The 23,917-nt window shown below is 37.0% G+C and overlaps 1 protein-coding gene across 1 annotated transcript in view; it reads right to left on the bottom strand.

Annotated features, from left to right (window-relative positions):
- Positions 1–23,917, bottom strand: part of RNGTT (RNA guanylyltransferase and 5'-phosphatase) — a 168,717-nt gene that overhangs the window by 46,545 nt on the left and 98,255 nt on the right. The window contains exon 13 of the mRNA XM_057382214.1: positions 16,735–16,835. Coding sequence (XP_057238197.1) covers positions 16,735–16,835 — 101 coding nt within the window. The remainder of the gene's footprint in view (positions 1–16,734; positions 16,836–23,917) is intronic.

Below are 23,917 nucleotides of genomic sequence, written 5' to 3'. Positions count from 1 at the left end.
TCCTTCATGTCAACAACTCCAAGGTTCACAACTGTTCAGTTTCTCCTGAGCAGCCATATCTCCACTCAGGTTTAAACCAGAGGCAGCTACTAAAACCACGCAGGGCACTGGTCAGGCTCCCTCCTGCCCACCCCAAGCCAGAGCCACTTCCCTGTGTGAGGAAGAGGACCAGGAAGCATCACCATYTTAAGGAGCTGCTTCCAAAAAATCTGTTGTCCAATACAACCATTGTGCAAGCTCTTCATATGCTATCAGTATTCTTCTTTTCCAATGTCAGCTCTGAAGTCTGTGTGATAAGCAACTTGCAGAAATGTACCTTTTCTATAAACTGGGGAAAAATAATTGAATTCTTTAATAAATTTATGTATTACTATTACAAAAAGAGAGCATCTTTTCWTTTACTGTACTGAATGATTAATTTTTATTATGTAGGGCACAAGTGACAGAGCAATTATGATTAAATGCAAACTGCACAGGACAAAAAATTGGTTACTTCCAGACCCTGGCTGATAACCACTGATTTAACTGGTATCAGGATGACCTGCTTTGTCTCTTCTTTCATCTCTTTTGGAGAAGATTTATGWAATGTAAATTATTAAGTTATTAATTAACAAACATACAGTAAAGCAGGGGTGTCTTTCCATTTTGCAATATGCCTCCAAGACATAATTTTTTACTGCAAGCAATTTAGCATGTCCTCTTGGACTATAATTTACCCTTGCTAAAAAAAGCTTGCTAAAAAAACCAGGTGCAACATGGTTCAGTATATTTTGGTTTTCCAAGCAGAAAATCCTCATGGTGGTTTTATAAGGTACCAGCATGGATAATAAGCCTTTTAAAGTAATACAGCWACCTACAATTAATTACTGGCATCATATCACAGAAAAAAAAAATCACATTGTTCATTATAAAAATTGTGAACTTAATTCAGGTCTGATTTAAGGTAGGACGAAGTCTCTAAGAAAAAGTAGTATGTTTTCTTAGACGGAGTGAAACAGAGGGGAAAAACRAGGATTGGAGCATGCAAGTTAATCTCAAGTATGAAGAAAGACTTTGATGTCTAGAAATTTGGCTATTTTTTAATGTATCTATGATRAGCATAACAAAATAACATAAGCTATTGCCTTTTCCTATATAGCAACTGCATCTTCAGACCAYCAAAGAGAAAAACTTACCAATCGGCATGCAGGAATGCAATTCCAGCTATTTCATGGAAATTCTATGCATTTTAACCAGGACTTTAATCACTTTGGAGTAGTGACAGCAAATAAAAAATAATCACCTTTACTGGGAAACCAACTCTGAAGACTCACATGCAAATATGGGTGAGAGAAGTAAAGGAAAATGAATAAAAATTTCAGCAGGAGCACAAAMTTGAATATATCTGGGAACAGTAACACAGAAATGAGAGAAAAGGGCAAACTGGTAGAGCATATATTACTGTAACAGATGATGGGAAACCTACATTTTAACACATCCTGGCTGTCAAATATGATACCAGCTAGGAAACCCAAGAGCTGAGTGTCTCATACCTTCTTTTACAACCTTGTTTCTTAAACAAAGGAGTGRTCAAATTATTCTGTTTACTCAGCTACTACAGATCTGTGCTCTGGTTCTCTGCTCTGTCCCAGCACAGCCAATGGAGTCAACTCTTTGTGGAAGAATTCTRTTTCTTTTGGACATTCCTTTGCTACATTTTATTAGTGACAATTAGATTACACTGACAGTTCCTGAAATTCTACTTTTTTTTTTTGTTGAAATATTTGATTTCAAATTCAGAATATTGTTTTAATTTTTCACACCCGATATTTACACTGGAAGAAATCTTATCCATGATCGATTTAAAATGCGCAGAAAAAGAATTAATTCTAGGTTAATTTTATATACAAACATACTCCTGAAGCAATTAAAGAATATCTATCAGACAACAACTAACACAAATACTGCAAAATCAAGTTTAAATTGTTCCTTCACAAGAATCTTTATCTGTTTAAAAATCAAATTTGCCATTCCTTTTTTAAAGTTACTTTCCAAACCACCTTGTTATTATAGCAGAAAAAATTTATCAGAGAGCAAACAGGCATTTCATTCAGATATAAACCACTCACAGCTAAGACTGAACATAATTATTGTATTTGGCATTTGAAAACTAAGAGAAAGGAAAAGTTAATTGTTTTCCTTAGGACCAGAATGCAAGAAGAGGAGTTTTTAGAGAAGTTAGAGAATTCTTGTTCATTAAGCTGTTATGAAGATGYCCAGGCTAAAACAGTCTGAGGGAGGAAAGCGTGCAATCTTATAATTGAGAGCTTGTGGCTAAGAAATAATTTTGCAACCCTCAACTTTCTCAAGCTTGCACACATGGCACAAACAGATTTTCTGCAACTGTCCCAATATCCCAGCCAGTTCTGTAAATCCAGTTCAGTCTGTCTGTACAGCAGTTGAAATGATGGTTACTCTCCTCACTATACATTATCCTTTCTCCATTCACCAATTTTCAATAAACCTCACCTTTGCCTAAGCTTACCATGGTCTTGCCTTATATAAAAAATTGGTCGGTATCTACAGAAACTCAAGAGTTATGGGAGTTGGGAGTGTTTTCATTGTTAGTTTTGTTTACTTAAGTAGAAAGCTRCCACAGGTACCCATAAATAAACAACAGATTACCTAAAATGAGGGTAGAGAAGAGGTTCTCTAGAATTATGTTTCCTCCATCCTGCTTCTTCCTGCCACTCACCCTTCTCACTGCTAACATAATTCCATAACTTTTGTACCCCTGCCTTTTCAGGTCCCCTTGTTAATTAAATGTGARGATGAGGCTTTGTCAAAAGAAAACAAACAAAACTACTGCCAGCTTCTCTGTCAACAAAGTTGCTGGTTTAGACCTTCATAAACCAATTTGATTTTCTACAGCTAAAAAAGAGAACTATTTGTGATTCTGGAGCTATTACACCAYAGGAATTAACTTCAAATAATTACCAAATTTTGGCCCTTTTGTCATATCACTCCATTTTTCTGTAAGAAACATCTCCTATACACTTTGTCTTGCAAGAAATTTGTATGAAATTAATTTTGGTGAATGAAAGGAATAATTCAAGTTTAGCAATAACAGAGACATATCTTCTTAACAAGAACATATATCATTAAACAAGAGTACATAACAAGATCACACTGTTTAAATATTAACCTGGTTTAAAAAAAAAAAAAACACAAAGGAGGAGCAATTCTGCAAAGTCTACATCTATAGCATCTTTATGCTATTCATTTCTGGACTGTTTAAAAATCTTTCTGCATGACACTTTCATTTTAGAGGAGTCATCAGTTTCATAACTCAGCTTTCAGCAACAAATACCTTTGGTCCAAGTGCTGTATAAAATCCTTTGGGAATTGAATGACCCTCAGTCTGCACAAGGGAAAGCAGCAGAACAGACAGTGATGTAATTTCAATATAAGTTTTTTCCTGCAGTCAATAGCGTTCATAGCCCTTCCTCAGGCTAGTCCAGTAAACTTGTCAACATTAAGTTTTTAAGTAACTAGTACAGGTTTAAATGTGTGGGACCAATTTACTTTCACTCAAATCAAAGTGTTTTACAAGTGTTAAACAACAGACAATCCTCTTGCCACAGTCTGGACATAGGCTTGCCTTTTGCCCATAGAGGCTCTATCAAAGCCCAAAACTTGCCAGCCAAATAACATCAAAGAATCTTAACCTCTAAAAATGCAGGATATCACCTTCAGAAGATACATGGAAAATTCCTCCATACTTCACGTATCTGAATACTACAAAGAAACAACTGGCATATGAYACATGAAAAAAAAATAGGTTGTGTAGCTTCCTCTTATTTTTAATATGAGAGCAAAACTAAACAACAGAGAAATTATCACCATGAAGAAACCATTCATCATATCTTATTATAYGGCTGAACAAAAGAGAAAAATTACCAGTTTTGAGTATTTCATTTTGGTGACATAATTCAAATAACTGAAGCTTAATACTTCTGCTGTTAAAACAAGCTGTATTTATGACCTGTTTTAGCTGGAAGAAAGTATTTGSATGCTGTACCATCACCTCTTCTAAAATGAAAACATAATTCTAGTTTATCATGATACAGCATTCACCTTTTGAAATACAATTTTCTTAACCCATAAGTAATGTGTGAAGACTTTTAAAAAGTGAGCATTGTGCAGAAACCAAGCACAAACATCCTGCTCAGTGAGACGAGTAATTTCTGCTTCTCTTCTTGAATGARACCAGAATGACCAACAGTAAGTCCTGAGTCCGAACTGCGTACAGATCATTTAAATAATAAAATAAGAAGTCAGAAGTGTTACTGATTTATTAGTTGAGAAGAGTTAACCATGTCCATAGCAAATTTCCCCTTCTGGAGGGGAGATAATTATTCAGAGCATTCATTAGGAGATATYGAATTCATTTGTGAAACAATCTGTCTTAAACTACTCCACAAATTCAGAGATCTCTTACCACTGGATATCCATTTTCAAGTAGAATTCTGTAGTCCTGAGAAAAAAGACTAAAATCCTGAGAATTTATATTTGATGCTTTAACATTCACTCAAAAGAGTGAAGTGCTTTTGTAAACATCTGTGCAAACTGATGGTTTTGACATGCAGACTTGAGGGGGGAAAAAGTAAAATAATCAAATTCACTGTCCTGTTTCACTCTCCTCATTCCAATTTTCTCTATCCTATAATTAGAGATATACACATTATATTCAATTTATAATCCACTGATAAGTATTTGCTCACAATGCAATATTTTAATACTTTGTGGAAAAAAAGGCTTTAAGTATGAAAATACCCAAAGATTACAGCTTTGAAAATATTTAGTTATTATAAGGGGGAAAAATGCCATCTGCTGGGTACAGCTGAGGACTGTCCCATTCTTACCAACACACCATGCTGCCCTTTTCTCTCCACTTCATAATTAATTTTTCCCAYCTTGAAAACTGATGCAGATACATGCATTGCTTTTGGGGAGTATATATAATAACAACCTCATTAAAACTCAGTAAGAAAATCTTYTTACTGTATACCTCCCAGAGGCTGGGAGGTCTGACAATACATAGGATCACTAGCAAAAAGACARTAATGCTTTTTATCTTTCAAGATCATCCGAATAGTCTCTCCTTGCCCCCTCCAAACACTTCACATGCTTTTGTACCTTCACCTACATAAACTTCACTTTTAGGTGATTAAAAAGTTATTCAGCTTATACATAAAAAGCAGACTGTTTGCTTCTCTATTAACCACATGCAACTTTTCTGCCATTTATAAGCCACGGAACACTGGTTGATAGAGCACAGGTGAAAAACCACTTAGTTATCCAGCTTAAAAGCATGAAACCAAGGCACTGAAAACCTCATTAATAAAGTAATCAAACATGAATAAGAAGTGGAAGATGTATAGTTAAGAAATATATTCGTATGAATAGAGTGAAAAATTAGACCAAAGTCTGATTTAATAAAAGAGATAAGCTTTAAAATTAAGAAGTATGACAAAAAGTAGACAAGACTTCCACATGTAAACATGAAGAGATGTTCTGATTCATAACAGACAATGAAATTCTTTCACATTTTTGTTTGTTGTTAGTGTTACAGTGTAAATTAACAGCTGTCACCTGCGTGTGTATATACACATACACATATGCATAGAGGTATATATACTTATAAATAAAAAATTCTGATTCMTTTCATATGAAACTGAACCAGCTTACAGTCTGGGAAATTAGGGTTTCAAAATWAAAATAAAGGCTTATTTCTAATATATGCAATGATGATAAAAATTAAGTAGCTMATGTGAATGTACTTCTCTCCCTTGTGTTTAAGATAAAAGTCTTGAAGTAGATTTCAGAATAGAATTCAGTACATGAATGCAAAGTACAAAACCATGTTTGTACTTTGCATTCACTGTCATGACTGCTTTATAAAAAGCAAACAAGCATAAAAACTATGAAAATAAGGAATTTAGGCCTTTTTAACATCCTCCAGCAGGATGACACGTTTACATTTGTTGTCAAATGGAACAAAAACTCTACTGAAAACTATTAAGTTCTTTTCAGAAATTCCCACTCAAAGTGCAATATGTGCACATGCTCCATACACTGCAGTTCCTGTTCTTTTCCCTGTCACTCAGGTAACTATCAACACGGATTCTCCATGATCACTGACTCATCAGGCCTTGATTATGCAAACTGATCTCCCACTGAGAGATGCACCCATAGGCTCACTGATTTTCATGTGCTTCTACAACAGGATAAGCATCTTTACCCAGAAAAAAAAACCAAAACAAATTACAAGCTGAGTGTTAGTTAAAAAGACACAAGTGAGAATTACCAAACCTGTTTARTAACATTCTTAGTTATTAAACAGATATCAAAAATCTAATTTATTTCCTCAAAATAAAAATGCCCCTTAAAATGCAAATGTTTAAAAGCTCGTCATATACATACATAGCTTTTTAAATCATCACAAGTCGAATCCCAACAAAACCAGAGATACGAGACAATTATCTTGAAAAAGAATTAAGTAGGTTTCTTTTCTAATGTCTCTGAAGTTGTAAGRTAAGTGCATACACCTAGAGTTTCTCTTTGCTATCAGAGGGAAAGCGAAACTGCTGATATTTTCAGAAGCCCACAGTTGCATGTATACCATATTGATAACACTGTTATGGCAGAAATGCAAACAATCTGCATCAAGGTCATTTATTTTGTCGACACACTTTGCTGATTCCAAAGTACTTGTGAATTCAGTAAGACACAAAAAGCTGGGCTTCAAATGCCTAAACCAATTTCAAAACATTCTGATGGTATCAAAGCAAACTGAATGGTAGTCTTAGAACTATGACTGTCATGAATTATTTTTATCTTTAATATATTCATTATTTAGTACTTATATCTGTTATGTTTTGTGAACCTGGTGTTGTCAGAAAATTGAGTAATAAAATGTTCAGAGTAAGACCAATGAAGATTAGAAACATGAACAGTATCTTTGTGTGTCCAGACTSTTTGCTCATGGTAATAATTCCTTTTCCCTTTAGTTTGCTTTATTCCTCTTTGAAATACACCACAGAAAGCAAGGAAGTCATCTCAGATAAGCTTTTTTTTTCCTTAAATGCATGTTTCACAGAATCACAGAATGGTTTGGGTTGAAAGGGACTTCAAAGATCATCACATCCCAACCCTCTGTCACAGGCAGGGACACCTTCGATTCCCCTACACCAGGTTTCTCAGAGCCCCWTCCAGCCTGGTCTTGAACACTTCCAGGGATGGGGCATCCACAGCTTCTCTGGGCAATCTCCAGTGCCTCACCACCCCCACAGTAAAGAATTACTTCCTAATACTTAATCTAGATCTGGCCTTTTTCAGTTTAAAGCCATTCCCCCTTGTTGTATCACTACAGCCCCTTGTAAATGGTCCCTCTCCAGCTTTCCTGTTGCCCCCTCTTCAGGTACGGAAGCTTTCTCTTCTCCAGGCTGAACAAGCCAAASTCTCAGCCYGTCTTTGTAGGAGACGTTCCAGCCCTCAGACCATCTTTGTGTCCACCTCTGGATTCATTCCAGTAATTCCATTTTTAATTTCAAATACCATGGAAAAATACATATTTCTCAGATCTATAATAATCCTATATTAATAAYTCCTTTCTGAACATGGTCTAAAACGTACTGATCTGTAAATTTAAGAAAATCAACGATAAAATCTCATTAAGCAACAAATTAAAACCACAAACACACACTACAAAAAAAAAAAACCCAAACAATTGAATATTAATTAATACTGTAAACAATAAAAAGAGAAAAAGGATTCTGAGTTAAAGTACCATTCATGATATACTTTTATTTAGAAAAATTTAGAAAATACTCCTTGTCTGAAAAAGACCATATAGCCACTATATGCAAAATGCATTTCAAAGAAGCTGAGGCCAATTTCTAAAATCCATTTAAGGCACTTTGAGCATGGTGTTCACAAATACTCTCTAATACATCCTATARTTAAAAAACTTTATATATACTGGTGAAAAAAAATGCTCACAACTGAGTTTCAGGAARTCTGAGAGCAGCGCATCTATTTCAAGCTATAGCAAAAGGAAGATGAATATTTTTTTTCTAAGTAAATTAGATAGCTTTTAAATTATGCATCTGGCAAACCTTTACAGTGTATAACAAAGAACAGTATCAAATTCCTGTTCATAAAAACTGCATATTATTTTACTTTGCTACTCAAAAATCTTCTTGAAAAGGGCAATCCCACAACTTGTAAATTAAATGTATGTACAATAAGTATTCTGAAAAATCTATTTACAGTAAAGAAAGCACAAAGAAAAAAAAACAAAAATGCTTTAAAATATGTAGTAGGTTAAGAGCCTAATAGTTCCACATTATTTGCAAAATATTTAACATCTGATCTGCAAATAATCTTTGAATAAGCCTGATTGGCAAGGACTATTTCATGTCATCTGCCTCATGCTCAGGACTGGCTCAGATTCCAAGTTATTTCAGGTTGCTCACAGGCACATCTAATTAACTTCTGAATGCTTCCAAAGATGAAGACTCCACAACTTGCCAGTCTACTACAGTGTKTGACCTCCTTCACACTGTTTCTCCTCTTGACCTTCTACAATTTGTGTCCTTTGCTTTTCATATTTTCAACATGAATCTCTGAGCAATGTGGCTTCATCTTCTCCATCACCTGCCACTGGGGTGTAGTAAACAGAAATAAAGTATTACACAGCCTTCTCTTATGTGGACAGAGGAAATCCAGTTCTCTCAGACTCTTTGTATGCCATGTTCCCCAGTGCCCCCACTGTCCTGCAGGCCCTCCACTGGACTTGCTCCAGTGCATCAATGCCTTTCTCAATTCAGGGAGCCCAAAACACGACACGGTACTCCAGATGCAGTGTGACCAACGCTGAATAGAGGAGAAGAATCCATTGTAGCCCAGCTATCACATCAGTTGGCCACCTTTGCCCCAAGGGACAACTCTTGCCTCAGTTTCAAAGTTTTGCCTTCCGGTATCCTGAGGTCCAGTTTGCTTAAGTACTCCCTAACTTSGACTTCCCTGCCCTGTCTTGAAGTTCAGGGACCTCAAAAGCCTAGGAACAGCTCTTGCCAAAGCAAAGGCTGTAGTGTGCACCTTCAGCCTTTTCTGTATATTTTTCACYGCTTGGTGCTGCATCACACCATCTCCTTCAGTGTTCCTTGCATTAACAAGGTGCCTACAGACATCAGTGACTTACCTTCAACTCCAGCTTAGTTTTGGCTTTCCTACTTCCTTCTCTCTAGACCCAAACACTGTTTTTACATTCTCCATGGAGATCTGTCACTGTTTACAGATTCCATACATTTCATAGTTTGGGTGAGTCGACTAAGGAACTCCCCATTCAAGCGAGCTGTGCCTTTGCCATACCTGCTTGTCCTCTTGCCCAGGGAAGAGTATGTCCTTGTGCATTTGAGGAGGCTGCTCTTGAAGATCAACCAGCTATCCTGGGCCTCTCTGCAGTTCAAAGGGACCTGACATGGGATACTACCCCTATTACATGAAAAAGTCAACACAACCGTTCTGAAGTCCAATGTAATTTCTCCACTGCCTGTTCCTCTCACTCCTCTCAGATTCTACCACCTTACAGTAGTTTAGTTGGGGGTGGCATCAACCCTCCATTTCCACATTCACAAATAGCAAGAAATCTAAGCAGCATAGACAACTCGGAATAAAATATCTATCCAAATGTAAATTAGGAGAAATACATGGGAGATAAGAAAATTTTGAAGACGTGGTATTTGGGAGCTTTTCTTGGTCTCAGAGATAGAAATGGATCTTAACAGAGTGGATAATCATTATGATAACTGACACTACCAACTGGAAAGACTAAGACAGCAGCTTGTTCAACAAAAAGGAACAGGATCTATAAAACATACAAGGCTACATTTCCATTCCAATTTGCAAGCATATAGATAATTTTAGGATGATATGAGGCAAAGCTTTTAAAAATCTGGAGAAATGAGTAGCTGAAGTAGAATAATTATCTGACAGATGGAGATTGCCCAAGGCTGCCACTTGAACATATAAAAAGATGAGGCTGAGTTCATTTTTGAAATACRGCATTAAAAATTCCAAGAGCATCCTGAGTATTAGTTGTGGAAGGTATAAGATTTTGCTCAGCATACCAGAGTATAAATAGAGGTTGGATTCAAAGCTTTACTTTGAAAACAGTTTTTAAAGACTGAAGCTTTACAAAAAGATTTTAATATTCCTCATATAAGCAATATAGCATAAATATTTACAGCATAGCACCTCGGTAAAATGTCTGTCTACCAGCTTCCTTTGCAATGCCAATGTTGGAGCTGCACATGCATATTTCTGCCATGGTGGTGTTTGGGTTTCCCCTTCCTGTGCCACCACATTGTTCTTTCTACACATAACATCCTCTTCAACCCATTTGCACAACCATGCCTCTACATTTCCTATTCAGAAGATCAACTCTGGTAACAGGTGAACACCTGAAGGTAATAGCTAAGCAAATTACTGCTTTACTTTCACTCGCAACTCTCACAATTCCACAAAAAGTAAGCAATTGCAAAGCACACATGCTTTCTTTAACAGCAGTACAGCCATAAATGCACTTAACACATTCAAACATGCACTTCTCCTGCTGTCATACCCACACTGCACATCTTTGTCTCTATTTGCAACATCTTGTCCTTTTTTGTTCCATTATTGCTGCACAACTTCATCTACATTCTGCCTCGTAACTCCTCTGTACTCAACAGCAATGCAGACTGTGATCTCTGGAGACTAGAGGAATGTGGGATTATCATTTCTATCACCAGGGTATAACTTGTAATAGTCCCTTTCTGTGATTGATGGCATATGTAAGAATGAGTTTGTGCTCTTTGATAATGGACATTCTGCAAACAGGTAAGAAGGCAAAGACTTCACAGCCCAAACCAACAACTTCAGTATCACCTCAAAGTGGGAATGGGAAGAGAGGAAGGAGCACCAATACCCAGGTCATACAAACTATCACATCAGTTCTGCTAATTGCAGCAGATTCAATTAACTCACATGATTTTGCAGCCAGTCAATAAGGTTTTTTTTTCAAAGCTGAAGAGTGAAAAAGCTTATAAAAAGATAAGCAACCAGACAGACAACATAGCTACATGAGAGCAAATCAAGATCATCACAGCTATTTTGAATTAGTTGCAGCTTTTCTAGTTAACCAAACAAAATGGACAACATCACTTCTTCAAAAAAATACGACACCCACTTGCCTGTAGTCATGGTATCTAAATCTGGTTGTTGATCTGTCATTTCCAATGTAACCAAGGATTATCCCCACTATCCTTGAATGCATTGCATTTTATCTCCCATTTTTTATTACTTGACAATGTCCAAGCTAAACAGAACTTTGCCTAAACACTGTTTGTTTGGGGCTTTCCACACATGGTCCAGGTAATGGATACAATAAAAAAATATAAACTTAACACTAATAAATAGTTCATGTCTACTTCAGATTACTACGTTTTTTTTAGAGGAGTACATATTTGAAGATGATTAAAATCTTTGATGTTTTTCCAGCACTTCAAGGTACTATATAAAATCTATATTAACCTGTGATTTGAAATGGCATCAAATTGACCCAGTAAGATACTAATTCAAAGCAAATAAAGCCAAAACTTTTCTTGTAATTTGATTTTAGCAGTCTGATTCAGATAAAATTAAGGGACTTGCATGSGCTAATTAAAAATCTGTAAAAGGAAGCATGGACATTTAAGAAATTCTGGTTATGGAAGCTACCAGAAATATGGTACCGTGTGACATTTTCAGCTGATATTTGTGAAATTTAAATGAGGCTCAGAATTAGTTTGGGGTTTTTTTTTTTTGTTTTTTTTAAGAAATACTCATACAGTCAGACATTTTGAGAAAAAGAATTTCTACTACGGAAAAGCAGTCTTCCCTGTAATATAAGTGAGAAACTGCACACAGCAAATAAATATCCTTCCCATTCTCTGCYGATAACTCACAGGTCATTGGGAAATGCAGTAAATAGGTTTAAGACCCTCTTATTTTATTTTTTTTGTGAGCATCATCAAAATTTAGGAAAGCACAAGGTACTCTTATATGTGAGACCATTGTTCTAATAAACCTGAAATGAAAGAGAAGTGCTGGGAATTGGGTCAACCTTTTAAAACACATGTAACGTCAGGGTTTTTCAGTTCACCTGCTGTGTTTCATAAGAGACAAACAACGAAGTACTCTCTTGTGGTAGGGGGTTTTGGTGTTTTTTTTCCTTAAGACTAACTTTATTGATGTAATGAGGAGAGATTGAGAGAAASACCAAGCTGAAATTCTTGCAAACACAACACTAAAAGAGTTAATCTAACCATCATCCTGATGCTTGGAAAGGCTGGACTATGATAATACACAGGGGACAATTACCAAGGCTCAGCTGATAAGATGTAACCCACTAAGGTGCAATAATGCAATTTCTTTCAAATATGTGCACTGAACAGGAGTGTCAGTATTAGGTCACYGAGGTTAAAGAAACCCTGCCTTTCTTTGGGATGTAATAGTATCTTATTTCTTCATGTTTATTCTTTGTTATGCAGTCTTCATCTTTATCCGGCTTATTCTAAAACTATTTCAGAGMTCATAAGACCAATCCTTTTTAATTCAATGGCAAAACTCCCTCCAATATCAAGAGTGAAATAACTGAAGCCCAGATAAAAACAATTGGTCATTCATCCRTAACAGGACTACATCTGGGGTGAAACAGCAGCTATTTTGCAGTTAACGTTTCTATTGCAGACTGATCTATGGGTGGAAATGCTCAACTCAAAACACAGGGGAATTTACATAGATGGAAAATAATCACACTGACTAAAATCTGGCAAACTCCCCAGGGGTAAATCCTTTATTCAGATGAAAAATGCACAAGATTGTTTACAATTGTTCAGGATCTCAATTACATATGCTATCTAAAAGACATGTCCAACAGCTGACAGAACTCTAATCTCATGCTACTGAATAARTAATGCTCCTATATGCTTTTTTTCACTATTTGAGTGAGCAGGGAACTAGAAATGCAAGGCCTGCATGGCTGGAGCTTTGTGATTTGTTTCATTTTGTATCACTACTGACCAGGCTGTAAACCGTGGTTAAGATCACACATAATTGTAGAACAAGTTTAGTTATGTCTGAATTTCAAGATTTAAAGATGAGCCTGTAAATCAAAACAGAGGACTTCGAAATTACAGACAATCCCTGTGCACATTGTTTCAAGCTATTAAGTATTTGAGATCAATACTCTTTACTTGCGCTCCTTATTTGTCTGTAAGAGATGAATACAAAAATACTTCTATTTCTATTTTGGCCTAACTGCGCCAAAACAACATGCAACTTCTGTAAATTCTGTAACAGTCCTTCAGCCACATCTGCAGCATTTTGCTATCAAATGCCTGACAGGTTTACTGGCTGAATGGCAGATCCCAGGGGCTGTGATCAGTGGCACAGGGTCTAGTCAGAGGCTGCCACTAGTGGTGCCCCCCAGGGTTGTGTTGGGGGTCTACGATTGTTTAACTTGTTCCTCCACGCCTTGGATGAAGGAGCAGGAGCCTCCTCAGTGAATTCACTGATGACACAAAGCTGGGACAAGCGACCAGTATCCCAGAGGGCTGTGCAGCCCTTCAGGAGGRCTTGGACAGGTTGGAGGGATGGGCAGAGAGGAACCTGGAATTCAACAAAGGCAAATGCAGAGTCCTGCACCTGGGGAGGAATAACCCTGTGCACCAGGACAGGCTGGGGATGACCTGCTGAAAAGAGGAGGAGCTCTGCAGAGAAGGACCTGGGGTCYGTGGTGGACAACAAGCCCTCCTTGACCCAGCAGTGCCCTTGTGGCCAAGAAGGCCAATGGTATCCTGGGGTGCATTAGGAAGAGCATTGGCAGCAAGTCAGGGGAGGTGATCCTGCCCCTCTACTCAGCCCTGGTGAGCACACATCTGGAATGCTGTGTCCAGTTCTGGGCTYCTCAGTAAAAGAGAGACACAGAGCTTCTGGAGCAGGTCGAGTGGASAGCAACAAACATGACTGAGAGACTGGAGCATCTCTCTTACAAGGGAAAGGCTCAGGGAGCTGGGCCTGTTCAGCTCGACTGAGAGGCGACTTTATCAGTGTCTATCAGTATCTGAATCTTGGCTGGAGCCAGGCTTTTCCTGGTGGTGCCAAGCAATAGGAAAAGAGGCAATGGACAGAAACTGATGCACAAGAAGTTCCACCTGGGTAGGAGGAAGAACTTCTTTACTGTGCGAGTGACCAAGCACTGGAACAGCTTGCCCAGAGAGGTTGTGGAGTCTTCTGCCCTGGAGATACTCAAAAGCCATCTGGAACAACCCTGTGCAATGAATGACCCTGCTGGAGCAGGGAGGTTGGACCAGAGGTCCCACTGTGGTCCCTTCCCAACCCTACCCATTCCGTAATGCTGTAATGCTGTAATGCTGTTCTGGACTACTGAAGGAGAAATCTTTCTTWATCTAAAAAGTTGAAACCAGCATCAATGCTTGCTTTTAATCTTAGTGTGATGGGAGGAGGCAGGAAGCGTAATGTTGTCATGTTAGAATTGCAGTAACAAGACATTCAGTTCATCAAATCAAAATAGACTTTTAGTTAGTGCTCAGAACTCAGGAACTGTCTTTACACAGTCTAAAATTAGAGATGCTACTTTTAAAACTCTAGCCAACAATTTCAAAATCTGTATAATTCTGAAGGTTCTTCAAATGACTTTAAATTTTACACAAACTAACAAGTGAAGCAGGCAAGCCTGGAGTATTTCATTCACAATTTGTTTCACTGGGCAGAAGCTACTGTTTCATAAGGCATTATTTAAGATAAACACCTCTCTCCCAAGAGTGCTAAGTTGTTATTTTCTGCCCTGTACTTCATTAAATTTTATTTTTGTTGGATGAATGCACTTATGTTACTAGTAGCAGTCAATTGTTATGCGTGCTGAAGTAAAACTTACCTGGAAGAACTGTACTTTATCTATCAAATATCGGATTCTAGGATTTTTAATATGCATGTGAGAGCAGCATAAACACTGATATATTTAAATATTACATTATTTAGAGAGTAATTCAGGTAGTTATTTCCATAATACAAGCACTGCTCTAATTTTTACATAGCCGAAATATGATATAACTTTTCTAAATGTCAGAAAGGGATTCAAATTCCACAAAGGATTATCCATTCTTTAATAACTTGCTATTAACTGCTGCTAACTTCTCAGAAATAGCTTTTTGCTGGCTCATATTTTATAACCTTGTCATGTTCCAATCAAATACTCTATGATGTAATATATTAAACGTAACACAATAGCACTGAGAGTTTTGTATTTGAAATCAGACATCACTAACCAACAAATACTCCTTTATTAATGTGAAATGAAAAATGCATTGCATTTTGCTTCTGAATCACAAGCTAGTACTGTATATTTGTAAACTTCAGCAGAAGTCATAAGTATACTGTATGTATACTGTAAAGATAACCTTCCTATCAAATAATAGGCCATTTAAAACTTATTTTTTACTTAAATATTTCATATTACATCATCCTGTGACAAATAAATTGCAAGCAAACATAAAATATTGTAATGAGCTGATTATCTGAAGTAAACCAAAATATTTCTGTATATTCTCTGAAACAGCTATGTTGTTACTAAGGACTTAATATTGCATTTTCAAACACAAAAATTATACAGATAATTCTGACTTCATGAAACACTGAGAAGTTATCAGTTGAATAGATTTGGCAGAAGAAAAACATATCCTTAGGATTCTCTCTATTCACCAAACATTTTTATTAACATGACATGCAGATGTCTAAAAGTTAAATGCGCCCTTATTAGTACTCTGGAATATTGGAGCAATATATGAATTAATAGTTTAATCATATTGATTTGCCTGTGGCACCAAGAAAAAGATAAGCTAAATGTCAGGATTTCACACTGTCAATTGAAATGAGTCCCAGATGTTAAAACACTAAGCAACATAAAAATCATTAATTTAATTTTAAACTACATCTTTTCCAAAGCAAGCTTTAATCTAGTGAATCCATCTTTCCCTTCCCCTCCCTGGTACAACCAAACATGGAAATCACCCCTATTTAATATGTGCAGCAACTGAACTAGGCAAATAGCACGTAGAACTGATGTAAAGATTCTCATGTCTTCTGCTATTAGAATTCACTGGTTTTGATTAAGATTTTAAAGGCTTTAAAGACAATACCAAACAATGTCTAATGAGTAAAAATGTCAGGCTTTGTTTTTCTCCAAGAAAACAAGTGCTGTTTATCATTGTGCACAGTTCTAAAGCAGAAGAAAACTTAGGTTGTTATTATTTCTAAAAATCAATAAAAAACAGTTTAAAGAATTTAAGCTAATACAGCCTGCCTACTCTCAAAAACATATGGATGAGTGCCAAATCCAAAAGGGACTTTTTTCCAGAAATTTGATGAAACTTAATTTAAGAATGAGTAAATTCACAATATAAACATCTGCCATTGTTTTCAGTACAACACTAATTATAACAGTTGCTTATATTTTGATTGAACAAATTATGGAGAATATAGAAAGGCTTAGCCCCAGGAAGTGTCAAGAAATATCAGAGGAGAGATTAACTGCTAAGGGACATTCACACAAGTGTTATAGATTTTAAAAGGGAAGAGATTACATACCCCTCTCCACCAATTCTTGTTATCTTTAGACGAAAATCAACAGAGTTCAGGCTGGGTGGCTTCCATTTCAAAATATCATCACATCGACCAGGCTTGTATTTCTGAAGTAAATTAAAATGCAGTTTAATTATGCTTATTGGTTTTCACTGGTTTTAAAAGTAACAATTCAGCCTTTCAGACTACATTAGCTGTCTCTAATGAATAACAATACTTAGTGACTGAAACAATGAATACCATTACCATGGAGGTAGTTGTGCTTCACTACTTTATTTGCAGCTCCCTTTAAAACTGCTTAGCACTGTAGCTATGCCATTGCATATAATAAAAAGCTGAGAATGGAAATAAAAATCAGCATACTTCATTATCTCTCTCTGGCTAATGGAAAATTTTAAGAAAGAAAATAAAACAGCACAGAAAGAAATAAAAACACTGACACAACATACAGAAAAGACATTTAAAATAATCTTAATATTTTGGAACAATTTTATGAACAGTATTTTTGTTATCCTTGCTGTTGGCAGACACAACATGAAAAAGCCAGAAGCCACCATACTGCCACCTATCAGAAAGACTTATCAGAAACACGTTCTCTCATAGCAAATGAATTTATGTGAAGATTAAAGAACATCATGATATATAGGAACATAAATAAGGCAGCCTCTTGCTAAAGGGAGACAGTRCACATTTGAACCACAAGATGAAAGRATAAWTTTTYTTTTAAATTAGAGCTTTAGTTTCTCATGGTCTCTACTAACATGTGATTTTGTTTACTAAGCTGTCACTTTGCTCATCCTCAGCTATTAGAGAGAGTTAACTTCCTGACCCTTTCCTAACCAGAACATCTTTAATGACAATGGAGAAAATGAGAACTAACACGAACAGGACAAAAGTAAAAGAATAATTTGGAGATGCATGGAATGAGAAATTTTACTTCTGAATTCATTTACAGTGAGAAAATTCATGCAATTTTACTTGAAAAATAAAACTAACCAAGAATATCCACTGTCTTTTGGTAACAGAACAGTCATCAGCATGTCATTCATGCTGTTCAATATTTTCAAAATAGAGAATTCACTGATAAACCTAATGGTTCTAGATCTAAAATGACAAAAGCAGATGAATTTTCTGTTTTCTGACTGAAGAATGTGAAGTTACTATTTCCAAAASAAATGCAGCATATGTTATCATTCCTTGATAAAAAGATGGTCATTAATTCTTAATGATGCAAAAAGGTTGGACCAACCTCTCTGAATCACAGCACTGAAWTTATGAGGAAAAGCTACATCTGATCTATATAAAAACCTTCCTCACTGGAGCTCTCGTATCCTGATTGACAACAACCAACAGCATGTGCTCAGGAAAGATGAAAAGCAAGGCAATTATATATAGTTTTTCTACTACCACTCTTTGAGAAACTATCCATTTTGAAGCTCAGAGACTTCCTGATGTGGATGTGATTCCTACATATTTAGTTATTTTCAGTTTCTCTGCATGAGCTTGTAYAGTTTCCCAGTAAAACCATGTAAACCTCCACCAGCTGTAAAAGCCCGTGGCACCRTGTTTCACGCACAGCTTGACTACCTTGCAGCAATAAAACCACCAGCATTTGTTTATTTTGACAAAGGTTTTGTTRTTTTTGAAGACTTGCACTTCCTAGGGATCACACTAAGAGAGATGCTTAACAATCAAAGCCTATTGTTTCCATGCCACTCACAATTTCATACGCCTCTGTATGCATAGAAATGCACTCAGCTCGGAGGCTATAATTTTACATGCATAGTTACAATTTTTTTCTGCACTTATATTACTCTACATTTATCTACATAAAAGTTTATGCACTCTTTTATCACTCAGCCACCCAGTCTTGTAAGAGCTTACAATAATTCAACACATTTGGGAGCAGCCCTTGCTGATCCATCAAGAAAACATCACTGAATAGCTCACCCAAATTTCATGATCGCTTACATGCAGTACAGGTGACTCCCTTCCCTGGTGAGGACTGCACAGTAGCCCATGCCTTCACTCCTACTTTTTAACCAATTAGATGGCTGTGCAAGAACCTTTTAAGTCACACATTAGTTTCTTCAAGAAAATTTTGATAAGAGGCTTTCTGGAAGTCTTAGCAAGAAAGACATATGATCCTTATTCCACTGAGTTTTGAACCCTTTGTTGAAGAGGTATAACTTTCCTTTCAAAAAGGTATATAATTCTCACCAACTATTTCAATCATGTTCACCCAGATATCAACTACTGTATCACTGCTGTATCCAGTCCAAATACCAAACTTACAGGACTTATTTCTTCCCTGATCTTCCATGATACCTGTCCCTAACTTCTTTTTTTTTTTTTTTTTTTTTTTTTTTAACTGGTATTGTATTTCTACCCTCACATGTTTAGGTCCTAATACATATTTTTCACATAGGATCTACTATCCAGTTTTTTCAAACTCCTTCTCCTAGACTGACAAGTTATACCCTCCTAAAAGTTAGTAAGAAACCAACTTCACAACAGACAGGAACAACTATTCCAAGATCAGTAATGAAAAKCAATGTTTTGACAGAATATATCTGCATACCCATAATTACGCTGCAGGATCCACAATTTTGACTCAAGCTAAAAATTAACTGGTTGGCTTGCTTGAAGGGAATGGGGGAGGATTTTTTCATTTACATGAAATGTAAATTTTCTTTATTTTCTTTACCTCTAGAACCAGCACAGTGTGAGACAAGCCTCAACTAAACATTTTGTTCTATCAATAAAAAATAATCTCTACCACACCTCAAGCTAGTCAAAGATATCTCTCTTAGCAAGCAGTGACAATAAATATACCCTTTTCAGTATTACATTTAGTTTTGACCATTGTCAAATAACAGCCTTTTCACTTTGCAGCAATTTGCTAATACCRAATGCCTAGTAAAGATAACAGGTAAATTACAGATACCTTTCAGAAAGTTACAAAGGCTTAGATAAGCCATCAGATTTCAAAGCTCTTATTAAGAACAAGTTATACAGCTCCCCTCTGCTCCCCCTCAACTTCTTCTGTTACCATGAAAGTCAGAAATTCACAGAAGTCTAGCTCCAAATGAGAATTCATCCAAAGGCCACTTTAATAATCCCTGAGAAATAGATTAATTTTTGTAACAGGTGAATCCACACACACAAGACAGCATTAGCAAGTTATTGAATTTGAATGTTAAGTGCTAAATCAATTTCTTTAAACATRAGCTGAAGCCAAACAAGAATTCTTCTTGTTAAATATGTGAAAACTTCACCTTAGATGAATCACTGCATACTGCAGACCTGTTCTGCATGAAGTTACTCTTTATTTTAATTCCAAACCAAAATGTGAAGCAATCTGTTTGAGATCGAACTACACCCTAGCATTTTAAATATAGCGTTCAGTGCAATGATATCCTCACCACCACCCCCCAACAAATATGTATGTACATGACTACTTCTAAAACATATCAGATCCCCTATCATCTCAATTACAAAGTTCATACTTCAATCTGAAACCTGTCACCCTAGTCTAAGCACAAAAATTAGAACTTCATAACAAAAGGGTATATTGACAAATCAGAAAYTATCTCAACAAGCTTTAAAGGATTGGACTAGGTGACCTCCTAAGGTCCATTCCAATCTAAATTATTATACAAAACTGTGTCTCTCTTTACTTGCTTGTTCTTTTAGCAGCCATACTGAGTGCATTTTAGTTTCCACAAGCAACATCCATTCAAAACAAATCCCCCAATTGTTCCTATTAGCTGGGCAGCTCTGGGTCATACCAATTGCATTCCATCAACATAAACCAAACTTGAAGTTTCACTTCAGGGACACACCTAATGCCCTTCAYGCCAAAATACAGACACTGGAGGCCAAGGCAAAGGCTGTTCCATTGCATTGCTACCTTGCACCTACAGAGCACAAACAAACCTGAGCTGTGAAGATACCCTGCAATATCCCCAACTGCTACTTCAAAGAAATAAGGGTATCAGTACCTTCAGCTGGCTATGAATCCTGAGGTCTCCAGTTTTTACATTGCTTTTATGTCTATTTACATCCACTCACCATCTACCCAACACTTCYTTTATCTTTTTAGTAGCAGCAGTAGTAGTGGTATAAATGCCCTATCTTCTGTGGTCCTGGCAAAACCTCAGGCCCTTCCTTTCGTCAARAGGATGAAGACCAGGGACAACAGATATGTCAGAAGCAGCATGGCAAATGTGCCCCTACCATGGAGATCCTGAACTTCAGGCAAGGATTCAATAATGACCCTAAACCTYGGGTGCACATCCAACACCCTGGGAYGCAGAATCATCACTGWAGACAGCTMAACAGAAAGCGCATTCTCTGGCATCCCTCTTAGGCTGCTAAGCCCACTGATTCCTCACCTCAAACTCAATTCCATAGGCTCAAGTGGGTCTAGTCAAACCACTAGGATTTTGTTAGAACCATTTTGGCACTGCAGGGCACAGTGACATGTTGTTAGTCATGTTTGAATCTCAATCCCCTGCCCTGTCCCAGAGTACAGTCTAGTTCCCTGCTTCCTCCACAGCTGCCCAAGAGGAGGCAACTCCTTCTACCTCTMCCATCAGATCAAGAGAAAGGCTGGCCCTCAAAGCCTCCAGTTCTGCTGTCTCAACTTTTCTGACCCACTTCTTGTCAACTGCAGACAGCCTCACACACAGGTTTGGGATTTGCCTAAGGCCATGGGTCAGCATTTGCATGCAATGGATGGCACAGCACAAAGCTGAAAGCCTGGGCAATGGAGATATAAGAGGCCCATAGCGAGGATAAACTTTCACACCAAATAGCTGCTTCCACATGGGTTTCTGCTTAGTATTTTGTAGGAGGAAAAGCGGGGTTAGTTTCTGGGACTGCATTCTGGGCAGGCAGTCTGGGGTGTGGGGTGGTGTTGAGTCACCATGAAGACACCCACCTGGAAGACTGAGTGACTTCAGCCTAAAGTCTAGACAAAACAAACGGCTTCTCCTAGAGACTGAAAAGGAAGAGCTGGTGGGATGATCAACAGGGAAGTTCGTGCCTCATCAAAAAGAGGAAGAGAAGGTTTCCATTACAAGGGTGGACGTCTCACTATCCTATAAAGTCTAATCAGTTAGCTCTACCTCCCTTAACCCTTCCTAAATACCATTCCCCTTAAGTGCAGGCAGTAGCTATCAAAGGCCACCTTACCTTTCCCTTCCTCCGTATCTTCCCTCACTCCTTCCAAATGACAGGAAGCCAGCAAATAACCCAGCTTTTTCTTTTTTTTTTTTTTCTTGTAAGTGGCACAGCACTGCTACTTATCAGTTCTAATTTCTCCTCAGTAAACTGGTCAGACCTTACCCTGCAAAGTATCTGAAGAGCTGCACAGCTGGCTGCTGCAGGCACACACCAGTTTGGAAAAAAGGCTAAAGCAAAGGGCACAGGAAGCTCAGGGAAGGTTTGTTTACATAGTCATGCTTGCCCAAGAGGTACAGAAGGTTGAGTACCTTTGAGGAGTGAGGGCAGAGCAGGTGGGAGGGGATGGGCTTAACCAAGACAGCTACTGGGAATCTACTGATGTTTTTTTGAATCATTACATGTAGTTTGCCACATGCAAATGATATTAGCATCTAACCACACTGAAATGTAGATTACTGAAATTACTGAAAATGTAATAAAGTGCAATGAAGTATCCTTGAACATGAAATATAAAATTAAATATAAAACCTAACTACTAAATATAAAACTTAACGACAATAAACCTATAATAACAACAAATTTGCTCCTCTTACCACTCAAAAAAGTGATAAATGCTTTATCTGAAGAGCTCTACTTAATTCTGAGGCCTCGTAATCCATAGAACAGCTGCTGACCTGCTCAATCTAATAGTTTGCATTCAGCTGGGTAAACATAAAAACACAATAATTACCCAAAATGTGGTTTTATTTTCTTGCACTACAGACCCTGGATCATTTTAAAGAACCAAAAGGATTGATTATAATCAATCATTTCAGACTAGACTTTATAAAGAAATGAGCTGAAGACACATAAATTGCTAACATTGTTCACAGATTATGTGAATAAATCACAACAATGGATCAAGAAACCATGAAATCAAAAGCAACCATTGAATCAATTCTATAGTCATAGATTTTTAAGACTAGAAACCATTACTGGGCTCATTGACTCAGCCCTGTTGCATATAGAACAGAGAAACTTGAACAATAATGTTTATATCAAGTTTATAACTCCCATCCAAACTATAACAATGTTTATACCAAGYTTATAATCCCTATTCAAAATACGACACACCTTTATGAAAGATACCAAGTAAAAAAAAAATCACCACATTATGTATCTATGGAAGCTACCACTGCCATGTAYTCTACTTGTGCTTAAAAATGCTTAATTCTACACTAAGTCTTGTTAATGCCTTACTTTAGACTGATGCCTGGCTCTCCAATACTCCTTTCATTGCTTATGCATAAAGCAGTACACAAAGTGGATTTCTATTCTTTTGCATTGAACTGAGAGGTGTTGATAACAAGCTCAAATAATTCTTTTCAGATTCATGCCTTTATCTGAGACTTAATACACTTACTCCAGGAAACACAGCCCACATTTGGCTGTATTCAAGCAACATCATAAGATCAAATCATCCAGTTTAGCCTACGTGACTGATCCTTCAGGAAAGCAGGTAAGTTTGCTGAAAAAGTTCGAAGTATTAACGTGACCATAAAGACATGCAAARTCCCAACATTATCATTAAAACCCTTCATGGTAACATACTTTTTTAACTGTCATTAAAAAAATACAAAGAACAAAAAACAAAAAACMARCAAACAAACAAAAAACACCAATAAAGAAAACCCTRAACATAAGAGAGTAAAATCTACTTGAGCAAATAAGTTATTCCACCAGCAGTTGAACTGTGACCCTTAGCTTCTTCAAATATTGCCTTCTGTCCCTTCCAGCATCCCTCCTTACTTCCAACTCCATCAGTTCCTCAAAGTACCCACATAAAAACTTAYGACCTCACCATAGTTCCCACAGACCATCACTGCAAATCTCCATGTATTCTACTTTCTTCACCTGRGAGGGAAAAAGCTAAGCAAAAGGGAATGTGGCACCAGAAATTTCTTGGTCATTGATGCATAAATATGATTAATGCTTGTTTTTGCAGTTTATGGAGCTGGAC

The sequence above is a fragment of the Malurus melanocephalus genome, unplaced genomic scaffold (assembly GCF_030028575.1).
Source record: "Malurus melanocephalus ecotype Western Australia unplaced genomic scaffold, MMel_1.1 scaffold_555, whole genome shotgun sequence".
NCBI classification, from domain to species: Eukaryota; Metazoa; Chordata; class Aves; order Passeriformes; family Maluridae; genus Malurus; species Malurus melanocephalus.
The sequence above is the reverse complement of the archived record's forward strand: the minus strand, read 5'-3'. Positions and strand labels throughout refer to the sequence as shown.